General features: G+C 36.2%; 1 protein-coding gene across 1 annotated transcript in view; it reads right to left on the bottom strand.

Annotated features, from left to right (window-relative positions):
- Window positions 1-6,761: 6,761 nt before the first annotated feature.
- Window positions 6,762-24,588, bottom strand: part of unc-104 (kinesin family member unc-104) — a 43,077-nt gene continuing 25,250 nt past the window's right edge. The window contains exons 16-39 of the mRNA XM_090111624.1: window positions 23,802-23,968; window positions 22,829-22,943; window positions 22,362-22,495; window positions 21,617-21,828; window positions 19,669-19,842; window positions 18,999-19,136; window positions 18,709-18,839; window positions 18,183-18,347; window positions 17,594-17,774; window positions 17,004-17,094; window positions 16,813-16,911; window positions 16,121-16,333; window positions 15,416-15,554; window positions 14,107-14,227; window positions 13,793-13,895; window positions 13,322-13,496; window positions 12,730-12,842; window positions 10,723-10,851; window positions 10,242-10,359; window positions 9,554-9,680; window positions 8,938-9,142; window positions 8,282-8,418; window positions 7,805-7,906; window positions 6,762-7,175 (exon numbers count right to left, since the gene is read on the bottom strand). Coding sequence (XP_089967750.1) covers window positions 6,980-7,175; window positions 7,805-7,906; window positions 8,282-8,418; window positions 8,938-9,142; window positions 9,554-9,680; window positions 10,242-10,359; window positions 10,723-10,851; window positions 12,730-12,842; window positions 13,322-13,496; window positions 13,793-13,895; window positions 14,107-14,227; window positions 15,416-15,554; window positions 16,121-16,333; window positions 16,813-16,911; window positions 17,004-17,094; window positions 17,594-17,774; window positions 18,183-18,347; window positions 18,709-18,839; window positions 18,999-19,136; window positions 19,669-19,842; window positions 21,617-21,828; window positions 22,362-22,495; window positions 22,829-22,943; window positions 23,802-23,968 — 3,485 coding nt within the window. The 3' untranslated portion in view covers window positions 6,762-6,979. The remainder of the gene's footprint in view (window positions 7,176-7,804; window positions 7,907-8,281; window positions 8,419-8,937; window positions 9,143-9,553; window positions 9,681-10,241; window positions 10,360-10,722; window positions 10,852-12,729; window positions 12,843-13,321; window positions 13,497-13,792; window positions 13,896-14,106; window positions 14,228-15,415; window positions 15,555-16,120; window positions 16,334-16,812; window positions 16,912-17,003; window positions 17,095-17,593; window positions 17,775-18,182; window positions 18,348-18,708; window positions 18,840-18,998; window positions 19,137-19,668; window positions 19,843-21,616; window positions 21,829-22,361; window positions 22,496-22,828; window positions 22,944-23,801; window positions 23,969-24,588) is intronic.

Below are 24,588 nucleotides of genomic sequence, written 5' to 3'. Positions count from 1 at the left end.
ATCTGTAGCCCTTTTTTTCCGAACAGTATGTAATCGCTGTTATAAAAAGTTGCTAAATATATTTTTCAGACAGTTTTCAATATTGGTATTGCACATGTCGTAAAAAAATTATTTCTTACTAGCGGTCCGCCCCGGCTTCGCCCGTGGTACATGTTTACGTTTTCTCTACATAAGAGCTATTACGCACTGTCGACCAGTCGCTGGCGACTCAGTCGCCGGCGACTGTGACTTACTATAGTTTAAATAGGGGCTTGCGCACTTAGTCGTCAGTCGTCCAGGAGTAAGTCCAGTCGCCGGCGACTGAGTCGCCGGCGACTGGTCGACAGTGCGTAATAGCTCTAAGAACCATCCTCGTACTTCAAGGAATATAATAAAAAAAAGAATTATCGAAATCGGTTCAGCCGTTCTCGAGTTATGCGCTTACCAACACATTTTGCGATTCATTTTTATATATAAGAGAAGATAAGATCTATAGTGTTGAAAATTGTCTATTATCCAGGTTTCACGCAAAAACTCAGGACTGCTGATGAAACTGTTTTGAATTTCATGATATTTAATATATTCGAGTACTCGTACGTTAAAATTTACATCACGTTCAGTATGTTTCGAACAGCTAAATTAAAATGTCATTTGAGTAATGGAAGCTTAGCTTTAAGTAGATTTTTTTTTACTTTACAACTTTATTCGTCATTCAGTTTTTTTTGCACATTATTCCAATCAATTTTTTCACAAAACTAACATAATAAGAAAATTCTATTACTTTTAAAAAAATTGTATAAGGTCCCTGTCGGAATCGAAGGAACACATATGTTAAACTATTGATTAGTTTTTAATTTAACAAGTGTATAAAAGGTATTTATGAAAATTGTTCTCAATTATGAATAAATGTATTCCTAATACAGTGAAACTTGGTTAAGTGGGACCTGGATAAGTGAGAAACCTCCATAACTGGAACTCATGCTGAGGTCCCAACACTTTGGCACTGAATTACCTCTGTTAGTGGGATGAGGTAAACCTCTATATCTAGGATTGTTCTTTCGATTTATCATCATAGTTACCTCTATAACTGAGTCAGCGAGTAAATTTTATATGCATAAACCTCTGTAACTGAGATAACATTGTTTGTTTACTCATTCTTATTCTACCCACAAATTATTTTATTTAATAATCGCACCTGTATAACTGAAATAACCTGTATTCTCACCTCTATTAATGGGACCCTCTGTAAATGAGACAGATATTTATTTATACCTGTATATCTGAGACACTGGGTAAGTGGAATACCTCTATAAGTGAAACGAAATTGCAGGACCCTTGATGTCTCACTTAACCAGGTTTCACTGTAATTGTATATTTAGACTTGGAACTGAATTTATTTAATGTAATAAACTACATATATAAAGTATAGAAATGTATAAATAAGCTGCACTCCTTGTGATACTCTATTAATAAAATATATGAAATCAAAATTTCTTTCATTTTTTCAATAATTCCAGACTCTATTTAACTGACTTTCTTTCACGACACTTAGGGTCAGCTCACACCGAGACGCGACGCGGCGCGACGCTGCGCGCACTTTTTTCATAGAGCGACTCAGAATATACTTTATTCACTTCACGAAAAGATACACATTACATTGTGAGAATTCAGATTACGTTGCACCACGCAGCGCTGCGCCTCGAGGTGCCTCGCGGCGCAGCAATGTGTATCTTTTTGTGTAGTGAATAAAGTATATTCTGAGTCGCTCTATGAAAAATGTGCGCGCAGCGTCGCGCCGCGTCGCGTCTCGGTGTGAGCTGACCCTTAGGTTACTAGTAATATGTACCTTCAACCCTGCAAGGCTAAGAATCTCAGGAATATTGGTCCTATGTGAAAAATTATTTCCGTGTTATGTAGTTAGCCGGCTTATCGAGGAAAGCTATGCTATAATATTATCATAACGCTAAGACCAATAGGAACCGAGCAATGCGGTAAAACCGCGGGGCACAGCTAGTTATAGTTACAATTATATGTTTCGTTTATGTTGTAACTCTTACGCACATCATTTACTGACACTCAATGAAATTTAATATTAAAGCATAGCTTTCGACCCATGGCGTCGATCCTGGTAATAAAGAAAACAGCAATGGTCATGCTTGTCACATTTTTAATCTAGCGCCACCTTTCGGTATTTATATATTTCGCGGTGATTCAAATGTGCATCATAAATTCATAATGGACCTTCCCGAAGGAATGTGATTTTTACGATAAAAAGTATCCTATGTCGCTCTCTAGCGACCTAACTTTCCCCGTATAAAAATCACAAATGTTGCAATACGAAAGAAAGAGAAACAAACATACACACTTGCATTTATATTAAAAATGTAATAAGGAAATATAAAACACGATTTAATTAAGGAGTGTTTTATGTATTAGGAAATTGACACTAACAGTCGAATCTCAGTTGTCGAGATTGCGCATTTTTTCAGTTATTTTTTCTTAGTGTTAAAATGTATTTGCACAGTGTTCAGGGCAAAAGTTATATTCATGAAATGTATTTAAAATGTAAAGATTATCAACATATTTGTGTATTTTTAAAATGAATGTAGTAACTATACTATACTTAAGATATAGACTAATGCTTTTATGGACTTTTCTGTAGGTATCGGTATATAAGATTCCACCATATATTATAAATTATAATTATCTCAATAAATTTTCTCAATCATATGAAAATTTAAAACTTTCCTCGAGAACTGCGGGAGTCATTGTCGAATATATGATGGAAATCGGTTTAGTTAATTCGAACAGGCAGACAGAGGCGATGATTTTATAATATGTATCTAGTGCATATGCTTTATTTTATGGCTTTTTTTTGGCAACTAGGATTAGTTTTAATGGGGTTTTTAAAGATTGCCCTTTTTAGGTAATAGCCTTTTTTACTATACAGATAAGGTAGCTCACTAATTCCAAAATAATTTAATCGATCTAGTAGTTGTTGAGTTCATATGTTACGTTCAAAAATTAACAATATTTTGTCTCTTTATAATAGTTTACATTTTCTAAATTAATTGAAAGAAATGACCAAACTAATATCATATTAAATGGTACATAGATATTGAATACTCTCTTACTCGATTACATCTCTTATTCTACTTATAGTTAAGGAAACGGGAACAGGGATGATAGAATAAAACAACGGTATGGAAATTTTCAAAGCATTTTATTTATGACCTTTAACACTGTGTATAATATATTTTGATAGTACATTTAGAGCAATAAGTAATATTACCAATTATTACATTGTTCTTATTTTCATAAATTGAATGAAATCCATAAATTATATATAGAATATATAATTTCAAATATCGTTCTCGCCCAACAAACAACAATCACTATCGAATCACAAGGAGCCTCCCTAACACGTCGTGAGAATAAAAAGCACTAAACAAAAGCTCCTTCGGCACTTCGGCCTCGTCAAAATATTTCAAAATAAAGTACATAGAACAGTCAACTTAATCATCCGCTACTCTATAAAAATAACAGTATAGCTTTTGAGTATACTCTATAAAAATATATATAATCCAGCTTAAGCTGCTATATCTAATTTAAAAAGGTCTTTCGAAATTTCAAAAATACAATTAGACAAGAAGCTCCGCAAAACTTATTTAAAAAAGAAATCTAACTAAATAATAAAAATATATTACATCCAACGCACGGCACTTCCGTGATCTTAAATTTCCTGCTATATTTAACTACGTAAACACCATTTTGCTATGCAAAATACATTATCCTAGTTCATTCGAAAAGAAGAGAAACATTGGAATGTATAAAAAATGACTAGAAAAGAACGCGTAATATTAGAAAACAATTTGAGATCCATAAATTATTATGTGAGGTAAAAAGACGATTGCATGGTCATGATCAACGTAACAAATTACACATTTGCAAACAATTACAATTTAGTAAAATAATTTCTAGACAAGAGGTGCGCGAGACATATCGTCAAGATCTAACGAACATACAGAAGTGATTACCTATATGTAGTCAGCTAATATCGCTAGGGCTGTTCAAAGCAATAGTAGTCGATAGAAAAATATCCAAGTAGTTGACGACACGTCCCCACCGAAACGAAAACTGCCCACAGTAAGTAAAGATTGTCTAATCTAAAAATGAACGCCCCTCCACTGTGTTTACGCTCACATTCAAAGTACGTGTATAGACGCAATACACACAAATTGGTCTGCCTCATTGGTCGTTCAGTCCTCCAGTCCTGTCCATGCCCGAACGACAGGACCAGTTGGCCAACTAGTGCATAAATGACGCGATGCACGACAGAACGGACGTGTCATTCCGTACATAGCGCACTCTCCCCGCCATACAATGCTAGGCACCTGAACTGATCGCCCGATTACTTGACAAATCAGTGCGCGAAAGTCAAAGTTTGCAGTAGAATCGCCGCGCGCACACATATAAAAGTGGTTCAATAATTATTTGTCCTCACACATTGAAACAATTAAGTTTAGTGGAAGGGCGTTCATTTTTAGATTAGACAATCTCTACCAATCAATTTGACGACAATGTAATAATAACGTATTAAGTTTCAGATAACACACAGCATGCCTAATTTGGATAATACTTCTTGACCTTACGACTATATATTTTATTTTAATCTAATTTATTTGGATACTCTAGTGTTCAGCAGGGTATTCGTCTACGAGTCAATGTGCAAGCCTGTGATCGGATTCAAAACACAAATATAAAGCAATTCGATTATTTTACTCATAACTGTAACACATTTATAATAAACGAAGTATTCAAAGACTTATTTACATCGACCAAAATTCACTTAAGCTTACGAAATTTTTCATGAAATAGATCTTAAAATTACGCTCAATAATTTATATATAGATTGAAAATAGTCACCTAGAAGCGATAGGACAGTGACAATTACGAGTTTACTCAACATTAATCGAAGCTGTAACAAGATTAAAATCGTTTGGACTTTGATATTTGATACGAGAAATGAAATACAATAAATCTACCGTCACATACATTTATCTAACTACGATGACATAAATTGTATCTGATATAACGAAGGAAAGAGCTATGTGTAGCGCGAGGGTAGATTACAATAAGTGTACAACGTAACACCGAGACATTTATTAACAAACTACTATGTGATTGTATGCACAGCATCATTGTATATGTAACTATGGCCTACCCTATCACGCAATACTCCTACGCCGCGTACATGACTAGAATATTCCAGAACGATTTGTGACGTTGGACACTTCCGAACTGAACCGTTACAAAACCATCACTTCTACGCCGATAATATTACATTAACCTACTTTATACAATCAAATTTAATTAACATGATAAAAGTAGAAATAAACAATAATCCGTAAATACAAATAAAAATGTTCACTGGACACGTAAATAGGGTCAAAAATTATAATCTCCTGAAACGCATATACTACATTTAACTACACATATTATAATAATGTATTTACAATCAATACTAGAGTGAAAAGAAACGTTACGTATGACGTCACAAGGACTACCGCCACATCGCATCGGCCCGGAGCCACAAAATATACTTTACCTCTACCATTCGGGTCATACGTATATACAAGTTAAATTACATCAATAACGTATGCAACATTAGAAGAAAATCTATATTTTTAGTAACATGTTGTTTCGTGTAAATTCATCTCACATTAATGGAGTCCACTCGACATCGCCGGATAATACTTTTGTGCGCAACTCTTTAAGACCATTAACATTATATTGCACATAATACATAATAGATAAAGTTAACATGATTGGCATATTTGTTGTCATTAGAGTCTTTGCATATCTAAAATCTAAGACTACCACAGATAAATAATTCGAATTGATGATTCGCATCTCAACTAAGCGTTAAAATATTATTATCTACGTTATTGAGTATGCTCTAGTTAAAACACAATCTACATAAACTTCATAAGTAACAATATATATCGTCGGCCTAATTTATCACAATTCATTCACTACCAAAACCTGCTTTCGGTTTAAACGCGACCATAAGTTACAAAACTTAAAGTCGACATAAATTATAAATCTATACTATTTATTCCAGTACGAGATTACAGTATTATAAGTATCAATATCTTAAATACAATAATAAAAATCTCAAAATTACAGATTCTAATTAGACTGACGATATGAGAAAAATTTGGCGAGAAATGTAAACAACATCGATGCAAAGACAATAACGCTAACAATATTCGTCTAAAATCGATTACAAATACAGTTCAAAGTTTATAAAACGTGTGCGTCCCGCGATAGATATTAAAGCCGGCCCTTTCCCGGGCTTCCCTAAACATACAATTATTGTTCTCAAACTCTCTGTAAATAGCTCTCGTACCCTCTCCCTCAGTGCACCGGTTTGGTCCCAACTCACACTTCGTCGACTCAAACAACCAAAGCAACATAGAACATATACACCTATAATCACTATAGAATAGACCGTATCTCGCATTAAATGCAATCAATTAATACTGTCAACAGATATATAGCGCTTCGTCGCGCTAAAATAATTTATACTATATTTATACAACTTATTTTAAACAATCGATAGATACGAAAGGTCCTCGCTGACGCGGACAGGGAGTCTCGAATCACAAAAAATACGACATTCACTCGTGATAAGCAAATAATCTTTGGTAACATCACTCTACCAAACCAGTCACGTAAATTCGTTCGGCGCCCCGCTTTCGTTCGCTACTAATCGTTCTCTAGACAACATTCACACAACAAACACACCGCGGGCGGTTCCTTTCCACCGAAAGTTGAGTGTCACTTTTCATACAAAAAGCGGCACCACCGCCGCGTCCGATCAACGCAAGCCAAAATACGAATTCTCTTTCTCCTTCCAAGTATGCGAGGCTATAATCCGATCCCCGAGCGCTATGTCGCAGCGAACGAAAGCGTGCGCGTGTGGTGTGAGCCGGCCTCAATATCTAGCGGAACGCACCGCGCGGACCGGCCTGTGCGCGTATTTAAAAAACGAGGATAGACTCCATTGTGAGGGTGTCTCATGCGGCGAGCGTTTCGAGGCCCCCGGGTGCGGGACCCTCGGGGCCCCCGGGACCCCCGGGGCCCGCTGGGGCCCCACCGCGCCGACCTGACCGCGACCTGTGCGCGCACACCTTTATGCGTGTATATTGGATTTGGGCCGAGCCAGGTGCGCAATCGCTTACGCTAGCGCGACAATGGCGTGTGTGCACTGTATACTTTTGTAAATGTAAAAATTTTAGTAACGATTTTAAGTAGATTAATAATTATTTCTTTAAAATATAAAACAGTAAAAGATACATTTCAATAAACAAGTAGAAAAAACTAATAGGGAACAAAGTATACAATTGCAAATACCCTATTGTCTATGGAATTGTTAAAATGTTAAACTACGTTAGCAATTTTATGAGAAATTCTACAAGCAATTATTCTAGAAGCTACTATTACAATTATTTAAAAGGAATCGTTAAAAACCCATTAAATTGCTGATAGGAATTGAACCCACACAAACGACTCCTCAGAAAAATGAAAACTTAAAAAAGGGAATATTGAACATGATATAAATATAATTGCATCGTGACACATTTCGGGAGTTTATAAAAAAATTACTTTTCACAGAAATCAATAGAAATGAATTTCAAAACCGGTCAAAAATATTACTTGACAAACATAAGCCATTGGCAGAAATGAATATCTGGCATATTATCAATGAAAAGGTCATTTTTATCAGAAAAAAACAATTAAAACAAATATCAATGCTCACCTTATCTGTCCGGCGAGTAGAGGGTTGATGGCGTAGAGCCAGTCGTGCACTTCCTTGTCACCGAGTGTTTGCAGCAAGTAGCCGCGCTCCTTGCTCACCACACTGGAATATTAAATGCAATTATGAATAAGGATTTTTTTTATAATTTATAAAACAGTGAAAAATAAATCGGTCGTTTCTATTAGTAAAGGATTTTTTATTTTCTATGAGCTAATGATCTTAACGATTAAGATAAAAAATAATAATTATGAACTTTTGATGAAGATTCTTGATTCTCATTATGATGATGATTGAATGAAAAACTGTTTATTTGGGGTATAGAGGATTAAAAAACTAAATAGCAACAAAACAATGAGAGTGATAATGATTTATTGTGAATATAATAATGAAGATAGTGACAAATATTATGGATGGAGGTGATTAAAATTAATATAATGAAGATGAAGACTATTTTGAAAGATTTAACAAGAAACCAACCTGAAAGTGTTAGGCATGCGGACCATTTGCTCCTGGTCCTCCGAGTACTCAACGTGTGCATTCGCGAGATTTATCAGAGCACGTTCAATCGGGTCACGTTCGTCACGGTACATGAACACGTATGGCCGACGGACCACCTGATAATGTATAATAATTTGATTAAAATATGTTATAGGTGGTATTTTTATTGTTTAAGTATTTGAAATGAATACCAGGGAGGATGATTTTGTGATAGTAATATTTTTTGTCACGCTTAATGTACACAAATTGTAAGGATTGATGGAATTCATGGGAAAGTAATGTTTATTTTTATCTTTTTAAAGTATTCCATTGTAGCTCCCGTACGAATGGGATGCATTATATTTATCCATCAACGACAGAAATAGGTTATACCAGAAATTATGAAATGTGGGGTGTGTGTGGACCCTAGCTTAATATGTTATTCATTCTTGCCGTTTCTTCTTCATAGATACTGCTTTCCGAATCGGTGGTAATTGTTAAAAATATGTAATGACGATTCGAACGTGCTTCTAAAAGAAGTCTAATTGAATAAATAAATGTTTGAGTTTGAATATTATTAAATGTGGGGTCTACACAGGTTATACCTGAAATTTTAATGTTGGGTCTATGTGGACCCCAGCTTAATGTGTACTCACCAGCCAGCGCTTCTTCCAGCCGTGCGTGCCGTGCTGCAGCACGTTGAGGTACCCGCGGCGCGCCACGGCGGCCGACACGCGCACCTCCTCGCACTCGGGCACGTACAGCGCGCCGCTGGGGCCCGCCAGCGCCCCGCTCGCGCCCAGCCCGCAGCCCCAGCCGGACATGGATTTTTCGAGTAACGCGCGTTCCGGGGAGCACAGCCTGTATATGGGTACGTTTGTGAACGTGCTGTATAGAGATACATACGTAATATACTGTGTACACATACATGTTTTATAAATATAGAATACATATGCCATGTCTATATGGGTAGAAAATTTACCAATAATTCGTGAAGAAAATAATAAAATAGAGCCGGTATGAACACAGATGTTTATGATATTGAATTTATAGTTACAGGTTTGTGCACAAATTCGTCACAAATACGTCACATATTATAACGAAGGTTATTAAAAAGGTATAAAAATGTGTTTTTTTATGAAATAGATAAAAGATGACTTCCCATAAATGTACCATAATAAAATATCAATCGAGAACTTAATCCACATTCAATCTTAATCATTTTTTTTTTTATTTAATCATGATACCATTATATTATATTAAACTACTCACTCGAAGCTACTAGCACTATGTATAGAGGACAGCAGGCTTGGTGTCGAGATATCAGCAGACACGCCTTCGTCCACCGGTGTAGCGGGGGATACAGCTGTCTCTACTTCTTTGTTTGTGCCTATCCGTCCTAGAAACCATAATATTAAATACATTTAGAAAAAAAAAACGAAAAACTAGCAACAAAGAGATAAATATACCTAATTTCTTAGATGCATTGTATCTATCTAACATATACGAAACATGTTTATGATAGCAGATTGGTTTAAACACAACTAATAACAACACGAAACTGCAAATAAGATTTCTTTCATGGTCGTACCAAGGAAGACAAAAAAAAATTCCAACAAGAAATGAGCATTATAACCACTCCCCTAAACGAACATTTTAAAGCTATCTTTTTTTTTTTTTTTTTAATTTCACAAAAAATTGAGCCAAATAAATTCCCAAAATAATTTATCCACATTCAAAAATTCGAGAAAGAAAAGAACACATTAGTAAAAAAGAGGCCATTACAATCTACAGAATCGCAAGTGTATTCTTATATCTGTCAATTGTCATTAAACCCTTACGATTATCGTAAACACGCTTGCTTTTGTGCGTGAGCCATTCCAACGTTTGTATGAAGTTACCCTACTGGTTGTATCTGTATATTGTGATATTATCTTATCCCTTTTCCATTTATACGCACCCTGTATAAGCTTGACGAACTTGGTGGCGAGTTCCCTCTCGCGCGGCGTCATGTCCCAGCGCTCGGGCAACTCGTGCGCGCTCTCCGACGCAGCTTTGGCCGCCATGTTGCATACCTCCTATAGATATTATTTATTTTAACCACAAATAATACAATAGTATACGTATATACCGTAGTTAAGAGACATTTTCTTCTAAGAAGAATTAGCCATTTAAATAAGGTATTGTTTTGGAAAGATCAAACAAAATCACCTATAAAAGTATAATGTTATTAATAGACACACAAAGAGAATTAGCTAATAAGTTATAAGGAAATTATGACATGTAATGAAAGTCTGCACCTTAATTGATAACGTGGAAAAAAATCAACTCGAATTACATAAACAGAAAACTGAAAAAATATCCTGTTAACTTCTACAAATGTTTCTGTATATTTTTTTACTACCGTTAGCAATAAATTTTCCTTTGAATATTTAACCTACCTTTTCAGTTTTAGTGAAGTCATTAGGCGCAACGGTGTTCTCATGTCCGTGCCTCAAGCGCTCGCGCAGAGCGAGGAAGTGTCGCGTACGACCGACTTGCTCGAGGCGGGTCATTTTCTCCAATTCCCACTGAAAATATTATTTAATTTAACCACAAATTTCTGTATCTTAATAAACTTTATATAGAAACTTCATGTCGTCCAATAAAAATTGATAAGCATAATTCGTTCAAAATGTTAAAACTTTATGTCTAAAAAGTAACGGAATCAACACACATAATATATTGACTCAATGATCTGCTCTTCTATAACAAAACTAACTTTATAACTTATTTTACTTTATAAATTTGCCTAAAAATGTAACTTTATTAAGCAACACTTAATTTCAGCACTAAAACTATCGAAAACTACACGATTCTCTCCAAACTGAAAAAGGTGTAAAAACTGAGTGCAAAATAATCATGCAAAAGGTGTTAGCAAAGTGCAAGAATGTTACATGTAAATACATAATGTCAAATCTCAATAGAATAGCGACCCTTATTATTTGATACATATTATGTAAACATTAAATGCTCATAGAGCCACAGGTGCATAGAATATATATCTGTGCTGAATTATCAATTAATATCCCTGAAAGCAAAACAGCAAACACATTCCAAAGCAAGAAAAACTACAAGCGATATCAAGCATACATAAACTTTACAATATATAGAGCCAACTGTACAAATCATATCAGTGATCTACAGAACCCAACACTACAAGCATGTAACTAATATGAACAGATACGTGAAACAAAAAATGACAAAATATGGGCCAGTACACAAATAACTTTCAATAGCTATTTAGTATGAATGGTAGAGGAACATCGAGTGAGTGATTGCGCACATACTAAATAGCTAAGAAAACATTTGTGGACCTGAAATCTATCGATAACTTCCAGCGGCCAATCATAGATCACTTTGCGCCAAATGCGTTTCTGTACGAGTGAGAAAAAGGTTTCGTTAATGGCCGTTACTAGTACTAGTATTCAATCAGGCTGTTATACATTTAACTGTGTTTGAACGTGACAACGTCGTTTAATAAGAACTAAAAAGAATAAAAAAATATTGCGAATCAATTTGAGTCAAATTGTGAATTTGATGCGAATGTTATCATGGTGTATGCTCCTGTTTATTAGATGTTTAAGCACTACTATCGTACAGTGAAAATAAATTCCGATGTTGATGAAAATTTGTTGGAAATTAAATATTGATAACATAAGTTAAGTTTTAAAAGAACGGGTTTTTTAACCTATATTCTTTTTTACTCAAAAACAAGATTAGACATTGTCACGTCAAATTGCTTTAAGAAAATTTTTAGTATCAATTCAATAATTTGGATATATTCCTTTCGCACTACAAATATATATAGCATAGCAACCAATAACGCTAACACTACTAGCTTTCGGACAAAACGTGAGCCACCAAACTTGCGATATCAAACAAATTTTGTACAATAATCGGCTCAATAGTTTCCTTAGTCCAAAACAACATTATTAACAAATTCGATTCGATTCGATTTTCAAATCGCTTTTATTATATTCGATTTATCATTCGATTTTCAAATCGGTGATGGTTACATCCATGCACGAATCGGCACAACTGTCGACGTTCGATTCAAACCGGTGCGCCAGAGTGATGATGGTAACAACGACGCATCCGTCATGCACAAGTCAACACAACAGTTATACCTACACATACCTGCTTCAGGGGCGATATTGGTACAATCTGGAGCAATTTCAGTTGTTCTCTAAATTGCCCCATGCCTATACACATCACAATTAATCTGTCTAGCCCCGGAACCACAGACACTATAGAAAATCTATTGTGTCTGGGACCGATCGGGCCCATTGGGGCTCAATGGGTTAAGGCGCCAATTAAGGGTCCAATTCCATTGCCCCTGCTGCAGGTACGTGAGCCGGTCTAACTCTACGTATAGTCTGTGGTTAGTTTGTGGTCAGTCTATGTACCTGATGGTCGAATATAAGTGAGTCACCGCGCGGCCGCCAGCCGTGCAGGTTCTCCTCACCGCGTACGTATGTACCGCTAGTGTCTAGTACTCGGCGCTGACGGCGTTGTACTCCTGTATAAATGCGAATTAGTTAATGGTAGATAACATGAATTTGAGACTGATAATACTATAATGAATTGAAAAGAAGATTAGGTGATAGCCAATCGAATTGCAGCCCAACACCACACACACACTTAAAAATAAATTTCACTAGCTTTCCGCCCGCGATCCGCGGGATCTCCGAGATAAAACTTATCCCATGTGTTAATTCAAGTTACCCTCTATATGTGTGCTAAATTTCATTGTAATCGGTTCAGTAATATTTGCGGTGAAAGAGTAACGAACATACATACACCTACACCAATCCTCACAAACTTTTGCATTTATAATATTTGTAGGATTCCGTTTGAAACGTCCGCTCTGCACGCACACATGCGTATCCTGTCGCGTGATACACACGTACACTCACCCACGCACGCACACACGCCTCGCCTCACGGCAACGTGTACAGCGTAAGACGGTCTCTAGTTACAGCACACACACGCACTCACCCGGCTCGAGCGCGCGGTGCAGGCTCAGCTCGTACACGCCGGTGAGCCGGTCGGCGCGCGCCGCCTTCGAGCCGAACAGCGCGCGCCGCAGCGAGCGGCCCGTGCGAGCCTCTCTGCCCACCACCACCACGGACAGGTCCTTCGTCACTATGGCCGGCCGGCCGCAGTTCTCGATCTGGAACAAAATATATACAAGGTGTCTCGTGAAACATGTTACGGCCTGAATAGGATCGATAGGCCCTACGATTCCCGTTATAGTGATGTATTAAAAACAGGCCCTTAATTTTTGTCCCAATTTTCTTTCTACAAAAACAAAGTGTGGATACACGATGCCGTGGCATATTAAAAGCTCAAAAAAATTTTTTTTTTCATGAACAATAGTGATGCGTTTGACTTTTGACAAACTCTGAAATTTAAAACAAGCTTTATATCTAATACACTATAATCATATAATATCATAGCGAATCTCACCTCAAGATAAGCGCTGAGTGTGATATAAACGACTTCGCCGTTAGCGCTAACTCGGTTGAGCAGAGGCGAGCCGTGAAGACTGCTGTCCCATGCGGCTTCGAACCTGTTATCATACATATAATTATGTATCAAAGAAAGGACAATTATTGTATTTCTCATTACAATCTTATTCACATCACAAAACGTCAATTTTTGTAAATTTATTTCTTCCATCGCTGATTAGATTGAACCGAGTAATTATTTGTCAAATGAAAAAGTAATTGCTATCTCTGAAATTAGATATAAAAAAACTATATTTTTTTCTATCTGCTTACCTAAACACAGCTCGGTCGTCAAGATTAGGTCTTTCTCCCGGGAACAGGCCAAGAGACAGAGCACCGTCTTCATCACCATCTGTTGTATCTTCATTTGCCTCAGGTGTATTACGGATACGGCCTATAAAAATATATAAAACTAGCGGTCCGCCCCGGCTTCGCCCGTGGTACATATTTACGTTTTCTCTACATAAAAACCATCCTCGTACTTCAAGGAATATAATAGAAAAGAATTATCGAAATCGGTTCAGCCGTTCACACGTGATGCCATGACAACGCGAAACGGGTGCAGACCCGCCGCCTTTTTATAGCTCCCGCCGCGAAGCGCGTCGAACGCGGCAACTGATACACAAAAATAATCCTTATGGCTGCATGATTCTGTATTCACGCGCGATGACTTATAGCGTATTTCATGTATAACTTTGGTGTTTCTACACCGATTTACATGATTCTTTTACTATAACCTGCCCAGGAGTATGAAGAATAATTGTGCCAAATTTGGTTAAAATCCGTCGTGTAGTTTTTGTTTCTATAACGAATATACAGACAGACAGACAGACAGACAGACAGACAAAAATTTTACTGATTGCATTTTTGGCATCAGTAGCGATCCCTTATCACCCCTTCATAGTTTTTTTTTAAATATATTTCATGTACAGAATTGGCCTCTCTACAGATTTATTATAAGTATAGATTAATAAAGTAAATACAGATTGTCAGCAAGTTTTTGAAAACAAGGAATTAAAACTGCATGCTTTTTTTCTTCTTTTCGATATATCCTAAAAAGAAGATATAATTTCTGAGATATAAACTCAGTTTTTTTAAACTTTAACTTAAATTCTCATAAGTGACACAGGTCCTCAATTCATAGCATTTTTCTTTTTGAAGTGAAACTTCTTTATCGGGGTTGGAAAAAAATTTAGTGTAACATTTTTTCGTTACGCGTGACATTTTTCCGTTACGCGCCATCTTTTTCTTATCCCTACCACGCGTGATTCGACGTATTTCTGTAAAGTTGCATATAGTAAATTATTGAAGTGAAACTTCTTTATCGGGGTTGGGCAAAAATTTAGTGTAACATTTTTGCGTTACGCCGTACGCGTGATATTTTTGCGTTACGCCGTACGCGTGACATTTTTGCGTTACGCCATACTCGTGACATTTTTAAGGTCATAAAGAAGTTTCACTTCTTACGTGTGTACTCTAGTACACGCATACATTTTTTTATAAAAAATAAGGTCATAAAGAAGTTTCACTTCTTACGTGTGTACACTAGTACACGCACACATTTTTTTATAAATATACTTACCAACAACCAGTTCCCTCACATCTGTCCACTGCAAGTCAGAAGACGGCTCATGCAGGATTGTAATACGAATACGACGTTGTATGCCCTGGTGAAGCAGGAACAGGCCGCGGCATGGCAGCTCGTCGCTGTGCTCAAATACCTGGTAACAGTGGAATATTATAAGAAATGTATAAAATTGTTCATATGTTACAGATGAAATGTCAATCTTGAGCAAAAGATTAAAAGTCAAACTTGAACAAAAGATTAAATGTCAAACTTGAGCAAAAGATTAAATGTCAATCTTGAGCAAAAGATTAAATGTCGATTTTGAGCAAAAATAAAGTAGAACGTTTTGAGTATGATGGGGTAGAAATAGTCGGATTTTACAAAATAAAAATGGTACTGAAAAATTTATATAACTTTAGTTGTCAGAAAAAATAGATATTATTTATATACTAATAATTATATTATTATGTATTGTATATTGAACTTTGCTTAAAGTTCTTTTACATTTAAAAGAGACACATTCATAATAACATACGCAATCAGAGAGGAAGTTAGTCAGAGTCAGAGTAAAACATGAATAGTAGTGAAGTCCCATGTCCCCTAGTGGGGTAAGGGGCAGATGCATTATACATCTGTTTCACTGATCGATTTTCTTTAGGGACAAGTAGGTGATCAGCCTTCTGTGTCCTAAGCATGAATAGAAAGAGATAAATCACTTACCGCAGGCACATACTCCCCACTAGGCGCGAGCTCGCAGATCTCGAACCAGACCAGCAGATCGTGCTTCGAGTGCAGGTGCGAGGAGCAGCAGGGCGGGGCCACACTGGCGGCGCCCCACTTGGGGCTCCGCACGGGCGCCGATATGGGGATGGAGGGCGGCAGCATGCGGCGCGGGGGGGTGCGCCCCGCCGCCGGCCCGTCCTGCTTCGCGTCCTGCACCCCATTGCCAGATTGTAATAACACACGCCGCAACTTGCGCACACACTTGTGTAAATGAGAAGAGAATAATATCAAAGTGGAAGTTCCCCAGTATGCGCATGCGCATGCGTAAAAAAATTGTAATATGCATACACGCCGCAACTCGACGATATTCTTGTGTGAAATAAGAGTAACAAAAACGTGGAAATTTCTAAGACTTCTCGGACTCATGAGTGCATTGTAATAAGTGTAAGAGAACTCATGTGTTTACTTTTATAAGAGAATAAGTATGTATATCAAAGTGAAATTCCTCTGGCAATTGTGCCTATGAGCATACAGTTATAATTTTAGGCACAAGTTTTCATGTTAATGTAACCATCCTATTTTATGGTGTAATAAAATGTTCCTTTTTTCAGATATGAACTTCAAATACTTAATAATTATATTTCAGAACAGACACAATCACAAAGAAATATTTAACGTTTTTAACATACCTTGTGTAATGGATGTTGCTGGTAGTGTCCGAACACTTCAAATACGATTGGTTGCGTCTTGATATATTCCACGAATGATTTCGTTACTGGCACAGTAATCTATGACAAAAGAAAATATAACAGTAATTCTGTCAATAAATATATATATATAGTTGATAAATAATTTTAATCATAACAGCATTTAAACTTACATTTTGTACATGGTAGAAGCCAAGCGGCGTGTTTTTACCGGCGTTCTTAACTGGCTCTGTTGAGAACGCGTCTTCGTTGCGATGCAGGAAACTATAAATTAAAATAAATTGTAAGGATCAAGTGTCCAGACACTTAACATTATGTACATAAACAAGTTGAATTTGAATAGCAATCCTTTGATCTTTTTCAATTTTGAAATTTCAAAATTTTCTCGGAATTTGAAAATTTGAACTTCCAAAAGCAACAAAGTGGCAATAATAGTGAACCTACCATAACAAACAAAAATTAAAACAATTGAACGTATTGAAACATGATTGAACCTAGATTAAAAATTTTTGACCATCAGAAAAAGTTTTTACAGAGCACCCAAGAAGCTCTGTAGCTCTTTTATTTCCGTCTTATATTTCCTTAATATCAATTTAATTATTGTATTTTTTTTTATTGTCAACATAGACATATTCTTTCACAGAATACACTTCATATATAAATAATACATATAAGTAATTTGTATTGTTTTCGCACTATCCATAGGTAAAATAGATAAAAATGTATGTTTGGTCCTGCGAGTCATATTTTTTATAGCACTTACTTGAACTGGCAGAACACGTCCGCATAGTCCGTAGCAACACTATGCGCCTGCAGCACGGTGACACGGAACGTGAACTCACGACCTGGCGCCAGGTGCTCTGGCAGTTCTTCCTCCTTCAGCTCTGATGCTAAGGAACTGTCTCCACGGCCGCTGTCTGCGTCACATTCTGCGGCTGCTAGTTCTGGGGATAAGATACAGTAAAGCTAATGAACAACATATACGTTTAAGGTGAGGAATCGGTTAGTTCTGGGCGTTTGCTGTCGATAGTTCTGATAATGCGGACTTATTGTTTGATTTAATTTCATTGCCCTGCTGCTAGTTTTGAAAGCGAGGAAACACGTTTGGAAGATGAGGAGGTAAGTCAAACTTAAAGTTTTAAACCAAAACATTTCTGGGTTAATGGAAAAGTTTGGGGCAATTGGTCACGAGCTTTCATTTGAGACGAAATATCTTCTGAACAACGATCGCTATGCAGAACTGTTTAGGGAAAATGGTGTAGATGTCAAAGACTTTGCCAATAATTCTAGAAAATGTTTAGACAGATATAGGATACTGAAATGCAAAAAAAATGTTTATTTCGAATCCTTACCTTCAATTTTGATATTAGAATCTTGTTCAGGTCGATCCTCTAGATTCATCGCATTATTTTTCTCCACAGTGGATAAGGTCTTCAATCGTGACCGAGTTGGCACGATGTCGTCATCGAACGAAATTTTCGCGGACTGCTTCACGCCCGCTACGAATTCTGAGTTATCTATGCAAAAAATACAAAATTGAAATAGTAATAATATTTATTTGTAATTTGATCTCATTTATAACCATTAAAAACATTAAGTAACATGTTATCTAATTTAAAAGAAAGTAATTGTAGCAATGTATGTTTGATCCTTCGAGTAATCTACGTAAAAATTTAATAAATAAATGTGCCTTCTAACACAAGTGAAATTTATCACTTAAATGAAGGGCGAAGGCTTCCAACCCAAGATGAAAACTTGTTTAAAAGAAATAAACATTTTTTTTTAAATGTATGGTCCTTCTTAAATTGGTCCTTCGAGTCAATTTGTTTACTTTCCAAATACTTTTTTATAGTCTGGAATTTTATCTATAGCACTTACTTTTCTCAGCGTCGACTACCGCCTGTACGGCTACACGCAAGTAGCCCTTCACGTCTCCTTTTTCGTTCACTATGGCCACCTTGTGAATGAGGGGAACCGGGTACAGGAGGTTCGAAAGATACACAAAGCTCCTGTAAACATTATTAAAATTACTTTCTGTTTAAACGTATGATAAAATAGTAAAAATATATTTTCTGAAATTAAGTTCAACTTAATTAAAAAAAACTTGGAGTACATACATTGTTTAGTTATTGCGAAAACTTAGTTACATATAAGTTATTAAATCTTACCGTCCAACTAAACGGAACCATGGGAATCGGTCGTAGAATGGATCACCACCAGTAACTGACTCAATGTTATGATCTGGTGAAGTCGGTGACAGTTCGGCTTCGTTGTGATACATCTCGCGCATCAACTCCAAACGTTGCCTGTCAAAATTGAATCTTATTGTCATACCATTAAGTTTTCAATTTGCGCACCTAATCTAAACGTACACGTGCGTAGTAATGAGTAGTAATGAGTAGGTAAATACATTTTATAGCATCTAAAGCTGTAGCACATGCGAGCTTTAATAATCAGAAATGCTAAATAATTTCGATTCTAGGATGCTGCTCAATAATATACCTTACAACCAATGTTACATGGACTAGTTTTGTTTGCTACGTGAAACACGTACACATCACATATGTGGAACCGCGTGCATTTATTTCAAAGTAACCAAAGAACGCACCAATTAAAATTCTTCTGAGCTTTGCAAAGCGATAGTGGAATTTACGCAAACAACGCACACGTTTAAACTCGACGATCACACGTACACCCATAGCGGTGAAAAGCTTAGCGTGGCCGACTGCGACCAAACATGAGCAGGCAGAAACAAAACGGGCTATCCCACAGCCAATGCCTATCCTGTACGATAAAATTTGGTCGGAAACGCCGTTGTTTCTCCCTTGAGGTACAAACCTCGAAGGCAACAAGTTGGCGAGCGAGAGGCGCGTGTGGTGCGCGGCGGCGGACAGGCACTGCAGCAGGTCGGGGTCCGCTCGGACCCCGCTCGGTCTCTCGGGGGGCTCCTCCTCCTCGGGGCACGCGCCCTCGTTCATGTTGTATATCTGGCGCATCAGCTCCAGCCGATGGCTATGGAAATATACGCCTTGGAGTCTAGCAACCCGTAACTGACCTAACTCTGCCAGTAAACAGAAACTTCCAGTAACCTAATCTATCTCTCCGGATATTCGAGCCCCTATACTAACCTAATCGTTCAAATATCCTATCTATGAAACTAACCTAACATTCCCCACTAACTAACCACTTCTGTTAACCTATATGTTAATAGGAAAAGATATTTTCCATTAGCCTAAGACCACAGACTTAACCTCAAAAAACTTTTTCCAATGTTTTTCGATTGATGTCGAAAAAGTTCACAGGGTTTTAAGACCAATGTTGCCAGCGTCACCGCGTCATAGATATATTTGTATACATTCGAATAAAAAGCGTTTGTAAAATAATATAAATAAGCAGCAACTAAATCAAGCGCTATATATTTAACGTCGCGAACTATATGTTAATGTCTAAAATGTACTTACCTACGACATTATAGTATAGTATATTTTTACAAAAACAAATAAATATATAACAAATAAAAGGCTACAGCATAAATTATTTAACGTAGTGGTTTAAATTATAAATTGTAAAACATAATTGTAAATAAATGCAAAATAAAACAAAAGTAAACAAAAAATAATTTAAACAATAAAATAAAATACAATAAATATTAAACCAAATAAATAAGAGGAAATGTAGCGAAGTTTTTACAGAATATTTATTATTCCATTGAGAAAAGTAATACGTATTGGAAAGTTTAATAATCGTAAGAAAATCTAATTCATTTTTAGCCAACTATTTATATTATTATTATTCAACAACTACATAAATATTTTCACATACCTAATTCTAATTAGTTAAATATAAAAATCTAATAAACAGCAAGTTTCACAGAGCGAGTGTCAAGATGAAATTGCTCTTTAAAGAATGTATTGATAAAACAAAAACATTCATCAGTTTTTTAGAAGTGACGTCATAATACATTAAATAATATTACATTTCCCACACAATAAAAGATTAAGATTAATAAAAAAATATAATATTATAACCTATCTTTTTTATACACACAACCACATGCATTCAGCCTATTTAACAATAGGCATAAATCCATTCAAAATTATTTTGTTTATGCTCACTATACATTTACCTGATCTACATTTACATTTAGATATAATATCTATGTGTAATTTACATCTACTTATCAATTGATACCTATTTGATTTACTATTTTCCAAAATTCTTTACATTTAACACTATCCATGCAAAATCCAAACAAAATTTCTTAAACAATGACTAAAACGATACAGTCACTCACACATTACCACCCATAAAATTCAGGATTTAAAACTTGATTTAGTGATTATACCATCTATTACTTTACAACCAGCAAAGTCACGGGGAGAAAGCCTCCCAATCAAATGTATCTTCCCCTACTAATTTATCTTTTTGTCCGGAGGGGATAAAAGGGTACTTACCGCAACTTCTCGAGCGTCCAATAGTGTGTAGCACCATTCTTAGTGTCAGTAACTTCCACAGCAACAACAGTAGGTGCGCTGGGTCTATACTCGTCGTCTGCGTCATCACGTGGCGCTAGTTCCGAATACTACACCTATCCTACCTATCTACACTACACTTAACGCATCATCCATCACTACCACATCACTAATGCGCTAACACCTACTTCCACATATCAAACACACACACCCACACAAAACCCCCCATTTGGCGATTAATATTTGGTATTTTTCCCTTCCCCTACTAATTATGCCATTTATCCGGGGGGATAAAAGTATAAGTGGGGACTTACCGCAACTTTTCGAGTGTCCAATAGTGTGTAGCACCATTCTTAGTGTCAGTAACTTCTACAGCAACCACAGTAGGGGCGCTGGGCCTATACTCGTCGTCTGCGTCATCACGTGGCGCTAGTTCCGCGGGTAGGGGGGAATATGGCGTGTCGGTGAGGAGAGTGAATTGGAACTGCACTTTCTTGCGCAGTTCTACGGATATCGCGTTCGCTTCCTGGTAGATTTGAAAATAATTAGGACATTATATAGGATGTTATTATGTTGTTGTTTTTGTAACAAGTACTTACCTATATAGGTACATGTGTTGTTACTATTTAAAGAAATACCAGCGCATTTCTCTTAATAGTAACAACATCTAAGGCTAATAAAGGTGGCCAGTTAATTATAAAGCTTCAGCGATTAACATATTTTGTAATACATACAAATAGACATAAAAAAATCGTTAACATTTGATCAATTGTGTGCCCTAAGAAACAAAAACTATCCCCTCTATCAAAGACACCTTGTATTTATTGTATACAGTTAACTTGCTAACCTTGTTGAAGTGAAAACTTCTTTAGCGGCGTTGAGCACTTTTTCTGTAATGGGTATAAAATCTTAAACTCGCGTCAGGACACGTGACCTGATCGAAAAAGCGTAAGACGGATACCATTCCAAAATATCAAACATGCTCAACGTTAATAATCAAGTTTTCACTTCTGCCGGCACTCCCGGAGTGCAACCCGTCTTTTTTTTTCTAGTACTAACCTTGAGGAAGATAGCATTTCCCCACAAATCATCACGTAGCGAGGTGAACTGATGATACTTCCACTTGCGGAAGGCCCACGCTGCCAGGCCCACTTCGCGGGCTGACCAGCATTCTGTCTCAAATAGCGGATTCACTGTGCAAAAATAATTATTTTCATTAGAATATATTATGACCATCCAGAAAAAGATATTTCAGTTTGATAAATATTACAAAAGTTTTAGACTTTATAAACTGTAAATTTTGAAATCGTGGAAACCTTTTGTAATCTACGTAGGATTGCGTCTTATATTTTTAAGAACACAATTATTTTTTATCATAATATAATAAGTAAAATTTATATGCTCCACAAATCACAATACAACCAACAAGATTACAATAATATGAAGTTGATTATTTCGAAGGTATTAATACTGAAACTATAGTCTTGAATCAAAATTATACAACTCACGTTTTCAAAATTACTTACCAAATATATCTTCATCATTATGGAAGTCTTCAGGCGTGTAAGAGCTATACATAGACATAGTCACGCTCTGTTCCTCCACTTGACGTTGCAACGCGTCGATACGCGCTTCGTAGTTCTGTATTATATTAAGGTAATTTAAGACCTTCATGTAGCTCAATAAAGTTGTATTTTAAGACAACATGGTATAAAATACAAAAGAAGTAAACATTAGACATAGCATGGTATAAAAATTAAAATATAAAAGAAGTAAGTCAGTTATGAGCCACTCAAAAAAACACTTAAACTTAAAATTAAGTAAAAAAATCAGGATAACTGGTGAAATATATGAAAGAGATTACTGGGCACTCGATTCCTGTTGTAATTATGTGATAATTTTGTCCCAATTATGCTATTAAACAAGATATGCAATCAATGTGATCAGAGGCATGGCGCATGTCTACTCGCTGATGCCATTGATCACATCGATTCCATCACGTCTTGGCAGCATAGTCACACGCGTCCATGGTAAGCCCATACTTTCCATATTTAAGTACGGTCCATATTCAAATACACAAATTTATATAAAATGCTCAAAAATTTTTTGCTCAAATAAAAAAGTCGCTGAGTAGGAAATTAATCCCTACTTTTTATTTATTTATAATATTATATTAATATATTTATTTTTATTATATTATAAATGCGAAAGTAGCCCTGTCTCTCTATCTCTTCTTCACGCTTAAAGTATTAAACCAATTTAAACGAAACTTATAATAACAGATAGTTTGAGACCTGAGAAACATATAACATAATATACTTAATAGAACAGTTTTTATCCGGAAATCGAACAGAAACTGAAACTATGCTATTTTTCCTTATTGCCAATTTTAGGCGGGTAGCTTTTCATATTGACATATTTACATAAAATCTCTTTCATCAAACATAATCTGTAATTGAGTTTGAACTTACAAAGCCATCAAACACCCTTAAATCTGACCTTTCTCTGCTCCTCGAACTGCTGGTCAGCGTGTTCCTTCTCCTTGCGGAACTGCTCCTCGAGCGCACAGAGTCGTTTCTGCATCTCTTGCTTGAGATCGATGCCTTGCTTTTCTAGTAGCTCGCACTGCGCAAAGTCCCAGTCTACCGTTTCCGTTGCGCTTTCTTCTGTTTGAAGAAAGGATTATTTCATTTTATTTATTTATTTATTTATTTCTGATTCCTTTTAAAAAGTTATATAGATTTCCAAAATTTGCTGTCAGATAAAGTAAATTTAGTATGTTTATTTTAATTTCACTATCGAATTTCTAGAGATGAATTTGAACATTCTGCAGAGTTAGGCTGGTTGCAGAGCTTGACCGACCGTCAGTGCGTACCGTCGGTCCTGACGATACGCATCAACAATTGTATGACTATGACACTAGTGCGCATGACAATACGCGTGCGTATGGTCGGTCTAGCTATGAACGGTTTTATGAATTTCCATACATATGACAAGCGCGACTGACGTACGCACTGATGGTCGGTCTAGCTCTGCAACCAGCCTTAGATGTAATTTATCTAATATCTTATTAAATAATTACTAAAGTTAAATTTACAAATTTTGTTATAGGACACATTGCCGTTATAGTCCAAAAATATATTTCCAAAATATATCTTATAGAGCAACTCAATTTCAGGCACAATTTATCAATCTAACAATCTCTCTCTAAACATTGTTGGTCTTACCACAAAAAAATTTAAACACAGTCACTTTAATAGTTGTCTATGTGAAATACAAAACCAGA

Source organism: Colias eurytheme, chromosome 17 (genome assembly GCF_061535395.1).
Source record: "Colias eurytheme isolate Ceu_HAF_F1 chromosome 17, ilColEury1 Martin Lab GWU primary, whole genome shotgun sequence".
Taxonomy (NCBI): Eukaryota; Metazoa; Arthropoda; class Insecta; order Lepidoptera; family Pieridae; genus Colias; species Colias eurytheme.
Note: the sequence above shows the minus strand (reverse complement) of the source record. Positions and strands in the feature narration are given on the sequence as shown.